General features: G+C 37.9%; 1 protein-coding gene across 5 annotated transcripts in view; it reads right to left on the bottom strand.

Annotated features, from left to right (window-relative positions):
* Window positions 1–5072: 5072 nt before the first annotated feature.
* The window catches only part of PRKG1 (protein kinase cGMP-dependent 1), a 1417535-nt gene continuing 1411780 nt past the window's right edge, over window positions 5073–10827 (bottom strand). For all 5 annotated transcript variants that reach the window (XM_027529231.1, XM_027529230.1, XM_027529232.1 and 2 more), the window contains one exon: window positions 5073–9494. In XM_027529231.1, coding sequence (XP_027385032.1) covers window positions 9396–9494 — 99 coding nt within the window. In that variant the 3' untranslated portion in view covers window positions 5073–9395. The remainder of the gene's footprint in view (window positions 9495–10827) is intronic.

The following is a 10827-nucleotide window of genomic DNA, read 5'->3' as shown; positions in this document are numbered from 1 at the left end:
CAGTCACCATCTGCAGTGATTTTGGAGCCCCCAAAAATAAAGTCTGACACTGTTTCCACTGTTTCCCCATCTATTTCCCATGAAGTGATGGGACCGGATGCCATGATCTTCATTTACTGAATGTTGAGCTTTAAGCCAACTTTTTCACTCTCCACTTTCACCTTCATCAAGAGGCTGTTTAGTTCCTCTTCACTTTCTGCCATAAGGGTGGTGTCATCAGCATATCTGAGGTTATTGATATTTCTCCTGGCAATCTTGATTCCAGCTTGTGTTTCTTCCAGTCCAGCGTTTCTCATGATGTACTCTGCATATAAGTTAAATAAGCAGGGTGACATTATATAGCCTTGACATACTCCTTTTCCTATTTGGAACCAGTCTGTTGGTCCATGTCCAGTTCTAACTGTTGCTTCCTGACCTGCATACAAATTTCCCAAGAGGCAGATCAGGTGGTCTGGTATTCCCATCTCTTTCAGAATTTTCCACAGTTTATTGTGATCCACACAGTCAAAGGCTTTGGCATAGTCAATAAAGCAGAAAGAGATGTTTTTCTGGAACTCTCTTGCTTTTTCCATGATCCAGTGGATGTTGCCAATTTGATCTCTGGTTCCTCTGCCTTTTCTAAAACCAGCTTGAACATCAGGAAGTTCACGGTTCACATATTGCTGAAGCCTGGCTTGGAGAATTTTGAGCATTGCTTTACTAGCGTGTGAGATGAGTGCAATTGTGTGGTAGTTTGAGCATTCTTTGGCATTACCTTTCTTTGGGATTGGAATGAAAACTGACCTTTTCCAGTCCTGTGGCCACTGCTGAGTTTTCCAAATTTGCTGGCATATTGAGTGCAGCACGTTCACAGCATCATCTTTCAGGATTTGGAATAGCTCAACTGGAATTCCATCACCTCCACTAGCATTGTTCGTAGTGATACTTTCTAAGGCCCACTTGACTTCACATTCCAGGATGTCTGGCTCTAAGTCAGTGATCACATCATTGGGATTATCTGGGTCATGACGATCTTTTTTTTACAGTTCTTCTGTGTAGTCTTACCATCTCTGCTTAATATCTTTTGCTTCTGTTAGGTCCATACCATTTCTGTCCTTTATCAAGCCCATCTTTGCATGAAATGTTCCCTTTGTATCTCTAATTTTCCTTAAGAGATCTCTAGTCTTTCCCATTCTGTTGTTTTCCTCTATTTCTTTGCATTGATCGCTGAAGAAGGCTTTCTTATCTCTTCTTGGTATTCTTTGGAACTCTGCATTCAGATGTTTATATCTTTCCTTTTCTCCTTTGCTTTTCGCTTTTCTTCTTTTCACAGCTATTTGTAAGGCCTCCCCAGACAGCCATTTTGCTTTTTTGCATTTCTTTTCCATGGGGATGGTCTTGATCCCTGTCTCCTGTACAATGTCACGAACCTCATTCCATAGCTCATCAGGCACTCTATCAGATCTAGGCCCTTAAATCTATTTCTCACTTCCCCTGTATAATCATAAGGGATTTGATTTAGGTCATACTTGAATGGTCTAGTGGTTTTCCCTACTTTCTTCAATTTAAGTCTGAATTTGGCAATAAGGAGTTCATGGTCTGAGCCACAGTCAGCTCCAGGTTTTGTTTTTGCTGACTGTATAGAGCTTCTCCATCTTTGGCTGCAAAGAATATAATCAGTCTGACTTCGGTGTTGACCATCTGGTGATGTCCATGTATAGAGTCTTCTCTTGTGTTGTTGGAAGAGGGTGTTTATTATGACCAGTGCATTTTCTTGGCAAAACTCTATTGGTCTTTGCTATGCTTCATTCCGTATTCCAAGGCCAAATTTGCCTGTTACTTCAGGTGTTTCTTGACTTCCTATTTTTGCCTTCCAGTCCCCTAGAATGAAAAGGACATCTTTTTGGGGTGTTAGTGCTAAAAGGTCTTGTAGGTCTTCATAGAACCGTTCAACTTCAGCTTCTTCAGCATTACTGGTTGGGGCATAGACTTGGATTACTGTGATATTGAATGGTTTGCCTTGGAAATGAAAGAGATCATTCTGTCGTTTTTGAGATTGCATCCAAGTACTGCATTTTGGATTCTTTTGTTGACCATGATGGCTACTCCATTTCTTCTGAGGGACTCCTGCCCAGAGTAGTAGATATAATGGTCATCTGAGTTAAATTCACCCATTCCAGTCCATTTTAGTCTGCTGATTCCTAGAATGTCAACATTCACTCTTGCCATCTCTTGTTTGACCACTTCCAATTTGCCTTGATTCATGGACCTGACATTCCAGGTTCCTATGCAATATTGCTCTTTACAGCATCGGACCTTGCTTCTATCAGCAGTCACATCCACAGCTGGGTATTCTTTTTGCTTTGGCTCCATCCCTTCATTCTTTCTGGAGTTATTTCTCCACTGATCTCCAGCAGCATATTGGGCACCTACTGACCTGGGGAGTTCCTCTTTCAGTATCCTATCATTTTTCCTTTTCATACTGTTCATGGGGTTCTCAAGGCAAGAATACTGAAGTGGTTTGCCATTCCCTTCTCCAGTGGACCACATTCTGTCAGATCTCTCCACCATGACCCGCCCATCTTGGGTTGCCCCATGGGCATGGCTTAGTTTAATTGAGTTAGACAAGGCTGTGGTCCTAGTGTGATTAGATTGACTAGTTTTCTGTGAGTATGGTTTCAGTGTGTCTGCCCTCTGATGCCCTCTTGCAACACCTACCATCTTACTTGGGTTTCTCTTACCTTGGGCGTGGGGTATCTCTTCACCGCCGCCCTTCCTGTCCTTCAACGTGGGATAGCTCCTCTAGGCCCTCCTGTGCCTGCACAGCCATGGCGTGGGGTTGCTCCTCCTGGCCGCCACCCCTGGCCTCAGGCGTAGGGGCGTGGGTAGCTCCTCCCACCCACCGTCCCTGGCCTCGGGCTTAAGGGCGTGGGGTATCTCCTCCTGGCTGCCACCCCTGACCTCCGACGCTGGATATCTCCTCTCGGCCCCCCGCCCCGACCTCGGACGTGGGGTAGCTCCTCTTGGCTGCCGCCCTTCGGGCATGCGGTCCTCCAGGCTTCTGCCCCTGACCTCGGAAGTGGGGTAGCTCCTCTCGGCCGCGCTTTAGCGCGCCCGTGGCAGCCGCCTGCGCCTTAGCGCGCCGGTCACAGGCAATTTATGTTTTTTTGCCATATTTCCTACAGATATTTTTATGACATTGATGTTTGGGAAACATTGTCCTGGAATATATATCATCAGCCTGTGTATTAATTTTTATGAACTCTGTGACCAGACTTTGTGGCTTATAGGTGTACCTTGGTCTTTTCCTTTTTTTCCTCTTTTTTTTTTTTTTCCATGAGTCTGAGACTTAACCTGTTTGTCTTTGCATATTGGCATATGATGGATTTGTCTTTTGCTTCATACACTCATCTTGGGTGAGAAAAAATTGCCAGAGGTAAACACTACTATTTTATCAATTTAGAGTCCTTTTGAATTAGGAGAAATATGGAATACAGAAGAAAACTGTGAATAGAACTCTTGGAAAAGAATATAAGCATTGTGACTTATATATTATGTACGTAACACATTCAGGGTTATAATTGTGCATGTTAGGGTAGGTCTGCAAACATAACATGATCGTCTTGGATGATCACACTAATAATTCACTCATCTCAAATTTCGTATTGATTCTTATTGTATCAAATAAGTGTTCAGTTGTTTGTTTCAATTGCAATTAACATATAGGATGTGACAGTGGCATGGATGCAACATCCTCTTCTTCTAATTCCATTAATAATCATGAGGATTGATCTGTGTGCCTCTGCAAAAACTGTGTGATTAGTACAAAGAAAATAATTTTCTGGGGTCAAAGAAGATCATTCTTAGAAAAGTATATGAAAATAATAGAACTTAAAAATGATGAATACTAAAAACTTATAGTTCAGTTCTGTTTGTAGAATAAAATGAAATTATTGAATGGTGACACACTTTTTTTTTTTTTTTCCTGGGGAGAGCCTAAGAAAGCTAAATTTCTAGTTTTCATTACAAAGGGGTTTCAATTCACCGTCTGATAATATGATGTCAACAAGCCAAAGGCAGTTTGTGAAACTTCATGTTCCAACCAGTTTTAATTTGTGTATCATTCAAGTAATGTAGCAAGAAGGTTCAACAGAGCTTTGAGAAGTTGACTTTTTGATCATATTTTTCTTTAAATCTGTATGCATGTAAACTTTAACAGAGGGATCAGGTGAACAAACCTTAGACAAAGATTCATGAGGTGACTTTTCATATTAAATAATTCCCTCCTAGCATGTCTTCTATTCTTATCTATTGCTTCTTTGATTGTGTGCCTAGTTCAAGCTTCTCAGGTGGTGTTAGTGCTAAAGAACTTGCCTGGCAATGCAGGAGACATAAGAGTAGCAGGTTTGATCCCTGGGTCAGGAAGAAACCCTGGATGAGGGCATGCCAACCCAGTCCAGTATTCTTGCCTGGAGAATTCCATGGACAGAAGAGCCTGGCAGGCTACAGTCCATAGGGTCACAAAGAGTTGGAGACTCCTGAAGCAACTTAGCATGCATGCACTCAGTCTAGTTCAAGAATTTGAGTGGGGGTAGCCCCAAAAGGAGTGTAGGTAAGTAGTGGTGATGGTGGTGGTGTGGTAGTTGTGTACAGAAAACTGCTAAGTGTGACACTGGATGGCCTAATGTTAACCTTGTTGAATTCTTTAAGCAGATTTGTTGGATTACTTTTGTACTAGATCAGGCTTCCCTGGTGTCTCAGTGGTACAGAATCTGCCTGCAATGCAGGAGATGTGGGTTCAATCCCTGGGTTGGGAAGATCCCCTGGAGAAGGAAATGGCAATTCACTCCAGTGTTCTTGCCTGGAAAATCCCATGGACAGGGGAGCCTGGCAGGCTACAGTCCATGGAGTCGCCAAAGAGTTGGACACAACTTAGCAACTAAACAATAAATAATATATCACTTTTTGAGGGACATTTGATTTATAAGTATTTTCTACAATGTTATAGGGAAACAAAAGCACTACATGGTATTTCAGTTTTAATACACCAATTCTGCCCTTGGAATCTTGTCTGAAATTAAACATCAACTAAGTTCAAAAGTAATTATTTTTTTATTTCAACTCTATAAAGTATACAACAGGCACTCGGCAATTACAGCTGCAGGAAAAATACAGAGCAAATCAAAGCAGGTTAAGTTTATGAAAAAGTTTTTAATCTACATCAAAAGAGTGCAAGTGGTCAGTGACCACCGGATGACAGTTGTTGCATTCTGACTAACAAAGGACTCTTTCATGTAGAACAAATTGTAAGAGGACAATCAAATAACCATAGCTGTAAGAATACAAAAGAACCGACCAGTTGTAAAAACATCATACACTGAAATAAATTTGATAGATGATGCTTCAAGAAATGTCCCTTTACTCGGAAGTCCAAACCTCTGAGTCACTGTCATGTCCCAGAGCTCTGTCTGTTGATGCAAGGGCAGATAAAGAGGAGGGCTAACAACACACAGTCAACGTTTAGCTTTCTAGGTCTGTTGAAAACTTGCCTTGTAAGTGATTTGCATATACAAGAACTCAGAGGAAGCATCCTGTTTTGTTGAGTGGTGCAATTTGTTCATTATTGGTTTCATGATGAGGCTTGGTCAGCAGTCATTTTCCAATTTTTCTTTTGAGTTGGATGGTTTTTCACAGAATCTAAAAAAGGAGATTTCATAACTTGACTGCACTAATTTTTTTTTAAACTGAATCTGCACAACTTAGCAAAACAGGAATACCTGTATACAGACTGATAGTATGTCATATATTAATTTGACCTGCACATACATTTATACATTTCACAGAAATGACGCTGTATCTCATTAACAGATACACAGCTCTGGTACATTGAACAGAAATAAGAGAACAACTTCATCATTTCTGTAATTCATCAATATTATATAATAAAGGCTTATAAATTGTCAGCAGAAAGAACTGTAAAACGCAGCAAGCTAAGAAAGGACAACGTTTTGAGGTGTGTTTGTCTTTGTCATGCAGCATAACACCAAATTTGTTTTTTTAATAGGATGCCATGAATTTAAGGCACTTGCAACAATGCCAGATAGCCAGGTCATGTTCTAAACTATGGGACGGATGAATAACAGTACAGTTGACAGAATTTTCAATAATACTGACAATCAGGACATTAATTCAAGTCTACTTGGACCTAAAAACTTTATTCCATACAAATTAAATGAAATAATAATGCTGTGAAACACTAAAAAAAAGTTATATGTACCACAAAATATCACACAAAAATATCTATTTACATAAATATTTGTCTGTGGTCCTATTGTGAAAGAAAACATTGTTATGGAGAATGCACAAATCATCTCTACTGTATGAAATCAGTTCTAATAGCCTTATTTTCATGGTAGCTGACTTCTTTAAGTTCACCATCAGTTCAGTCTTTTAGAAATGAAACAGGAAAAATTCAGTAGTTGAATTTATATAGTATACATGTGTGCTTCACATGCATATTCCATAATTTTAGGTAAAAATTATGATTTGTAAAGAATATAATAAAAATAAATTTGTTTTAAATGGCATGTGGATCTGATTCCTATATTAAAGAAGGTAGAAACATAAAAATAATCATTCATAGCAAATTTCCAGAAATCATTTTCCCTAATGTAGTCAATCTATCTCAAGTATAATGATGTTCCTTTCCTTGGCAGTTTTCAGTTTTCCTGTGAGCCAGGACACACAGAAAGCCCTTATATTCCATACTTGAAATATTAACAAGAATGTCAGCTAACAGATCAAACAAGTTGCCACTATTCTAACTTATCTGGATGTTCTTGTAAGAAATGAGAAGGGGCATGAAAAATTCAGAAATCAAGTGAGATGTGCTTTATGAAGCCAGCCATGAATTTTAGCCCTAGTGTCATCATTAAGACAGGATTTAAATCCTTAAAATTCACTGTTGAACATTAGATGAATGTTTTCTCTTAGTAACTCTTGTAAGATGTAGTTCACTTGTATTTTTGGTGATTGCTTTGGACAGCCTAACGCAGCGCCACAAGTGAAATGAGCAAAGATGCAATAACAAGTGGGAGAGATGACCTACAGTTACATTATGCTCAATGCCGCTTCTTCCTTCTCCACAAAACTTGAACATATTGGTTGTCTTAGACTTGAACCATAGCTCCAAACCCAGAGTAAGTGCTGATTTCTGGGGCTACTGGGATATTTTAAAAGTTGCAGGAGAAGATTCTCTTATTTAAAATGGCTAGGTAAATTTCATTTTCTAGCAAACCTTTAGCATGCCTAAACCACTGTCTTAAAAAATCACCGAACATTGAATGTAATGTTGCAATTATATATTTTTAAAAGCCCAAATTAAAAGCAATATTAAACTTCTGAAGTAGCATTACTAGCTGGATTTTAGATTGATATGTTTAATATTGTTTTTTAAAACCTGTAGAAGAAGGTATCTTGAGGAACAATTTTGAGAAATTATTAAGGGAGGGAAAAATCCAGTAATAGGAGAATAATAATATCTTAAGATCAAAATTTTAAATTTATTGCAATTACATACAATATGGCCTTAGTACTTTTGTTCTCCAAATGTTTCTTAGATTGTTGTTTTGATAATGTATTGTATTCTAAAGTCTTGTTGTGAAAAATTTAAACAAAAATCATAATATATGCCTTCTTGAATACTATATAATGATCTAGTTGGACATATGTTTTATAGAAATGTATACATTTGATTGAGTTTTTAAAACAAAAAAGCAAACCTCTATTTAATATGCCATATTCACACAGTTTCAAATCAGGATGACAGCTTGTAAAATTACACATTTGTCTAAGGAGGTGTAATGCTAGTTGGCTCTGCTACTTAGGACAGCTAATAGTTGTCAACTGGCCTGCCAATAAAGGGCTCTTTGCCAATTCTTTTCTCCATGAAATCAGTTTGTTATTTTCAAACCTAATCTTTTCCTAGCTATTATGATATTTCAGATTTGTAATATTTCTGTTCTATTTAGCTCTAATTTACTTTTAAGATAGCAGGTTCCTCTTTCTCTCTCTCTCCTTCCTCCTCCTTTCACATGTTAATAGACGCATATTGCCATGGACAAAAAGGTCATCTCACACCTGGCCAGGTTCTTCTCTTGTTCCTGACCTCATAAAGTTAGGTTTCTCATCTGGTGAATCAATGGTTTTGTGCTTACTTTTCTTTTTTGGTTCAGGCCTAAGACAGGAAGCTAGTTCAAATACATTTTTAGTCCCCTTTCTCCCTTTACCTTAGACTATGCTGTATAAGTGAAATCTGACAGGAGTTTGGTTTGATAACTTGAGTGAAAATGCTTGATTCTCTGGCTACACATATAATGATTAGAATTTGTGTTGTCTGTTCAGACACTGACATTTACAGATGAAAGATATACATAGCACCTATATCGTTTTTTTTTTGGATGGATCTTAATCCCTCTCCACCCCGCCCTATCGTAAGGGTTTATTTTTATAAAAGGGAATATTTTAAGCCTCAGTTTGAGGGTGTGTTAGGTAACAAATAAAAACCAATTGGCTGCTAGTCATTTATTTCCAGGACCATCTTTAAGCACACTATTTAAAAAAATATGAAATGGTTTGTGAATTGCTTTTTTTCCCCCATTCTGTCATGCCAATTTATCAAAAAGAAATGAACAGATACATCATGCATGTTGATTTTTCTTCAGTCCTCTGTGAAAACACGTATGTACCTGCTATGAAATTTCTCAGCAGAATCCATAGCAGTTGTGCTTTTACCATACCAATTTTTAAAATCTGTCAGAAAGGAAAGGTAACATTCAGTCTCATCATCAGCACTGCTGGGAAATAAAATCATGAAACTTCTAGCACTGGTTCGACATGACCTCTGTGACCAACAGATGTGTGGTCCTCTTGTGTACGGTATATACACTGGCTTGCAGAAACAGAACCGACAACCCTCACCTGAAGAAAGGAAGAGTCCAGTTTTTGTACCATAGTAATCTATCGTACCCAATATATTATTTTTTGATCTTCTTGATAATTCTAGCAAGGTACTGACTCTTTTACTAGATTGAAGTGTTTCTTACAGTCTTTCAAATTATAATCAGAGCAAAGCAAGATCATTGCAACAGTGGAGAACATCTCTTTAGTGGTGAAAGGCTTTGCTTCAGGACCACCATGTCAACTGCTATATTTAGGTTCAAACAGAAAACATGTAAAGAGCACTACTGTCATCTAAGCAATAAGTCCTAATGCCACTGTAGTTACTGGAGCAGCATCGATCAAAGGCATCATGGTGACCCCAAGCACTCAGCTTCTCTCTTTCCTTCAGGTTTGCTGGCAGCTGTGTCTTAGAAAAAGCTGTCTTCAGCAAGGCAGAAGCAGGTAAGAGAAATACATTAGAAGTCTATGTCCCATCCTGAGTTGTCATCAGGTGGCGGTTCGTCATTGTCCTCAGGGAAACTGTCAAAATTGCTTGTGTCTGTGGGTGATGCAACCTGTAAACAAGAGTATTAGTGGAATTCCAAGCTAGATTTTTAAAAGCATTCTTTATTCATTCCTTATTCAGTGCCTACTTTTGGCATGTCTACCATGCCAAATACAAATACAAAGGATTTGTCCTCTGTATTAAGGACTACAGTGGTGAATAAAAATAGGGATAGTTTTTTGCCCTTCCAGAGTTTACACTCTAGGAAAGAATAAGTTGTGTGAGTAAAAGAAATAGTTACAAAACATCTCTGTAAACTCTTCCAAGTTTACTGGCAGTTCAATATGCAGAGCATAAATAAAAGTGCTGATAAAGCAGACTTTAATTTCTCTCATATTCTATAATATTTAGAACTTCATATTATATTATATATTTATATACATATTATATATAATTATATATTCCTCCATTTAATTTACTACTACTGTTGCATAAAAGGAGACCCCTGGTGAGTATAAGTTAGGATACTTTAGGCTTTTATTTTCCTCTTAAAGTTTCTTATTCTGCCTTTGTTTTAAAAAGAAAACTTCAGGAATGCAGTTAACAACTGTACTTTACTTTGTGAATAAACATAAATATAGGCATACAAATTAAAATAATAAGTACAGCAATTGTTTCTGTATAAGGAGTGGTCTTAAATTAGTTCCAGAAAAAAGGATGTATATAAATGAAAAGCTCAGGAGTGCAAAACATCCCTCTCCTCATTAGTTAAGACTGAACACATTTTATTAGATAGATGCTGTATTGAATACAAATATAAATGCAGTCAACTGAAATCTATTTCAGGTTAACACAGTGTAAACACTTAGTCCACTTCGTGGACTAGTAGTTTAACAAAACACCTGATATATTAGAAGAGAATGTCTTTCTTTTAGAGCCTGATAAAACAATAAAAGAAAAGAACTGTGCTTAGGAATACTTTAAAGAACTATGCGGTCAGGGGAGGAGGAAGTATGTGGAGCATAAATGAAACCATATTGGCCAGGAATTGAAAGCTGTTGAAACTGGTAGCTGAACTGTTGTCTAAACCCAACAAAAAACCACAGGGCGGGGAATGTTGTGATGTGGCCCATTTGGATTGGACTCTTGGAGACAGAGCATGGTGGAGTCATACACAGAAGGTAAGAATAACAGACTATCCTAACTCATCTAAGTATACTCAAGTACACACTACAGAACTTATTGCATCTTATTTATGAATATGACTAAATAAGGTTGTGAATATATTCTTGTGCAAAGATGTATAAAGTTTTTATAGTATGTGGAAAAAGAGATTCATTATACTCTTCTGTCAACACTTATATATTTAACACATTATAAGTTTGAATTTTAGAAGATGTCAT

The sequence above is a fragment of the Bos indicus x Bos taurus genome, chromosome 26, assembly GCF_003369695.1.
Source record: "Bos indicus x Bos taurus breed Angus x Brahman F1 hybrid chromosome 26, Bos_hybrid_MaternalHap_v2.0, whole genome shotgun sequence".
In the NCBI taxonomy this organism is placed as follows: Eukaryota; Metazoa; Chordata; class Mammalia; order Artiodactyla; family Bovidae; genus Bos; species Bos indicus x Bos taurus.
Note: the sequence above shows the minus strand (reverse complement) of the source record. Positions and strands in the feature narration are given on the sequence as shown.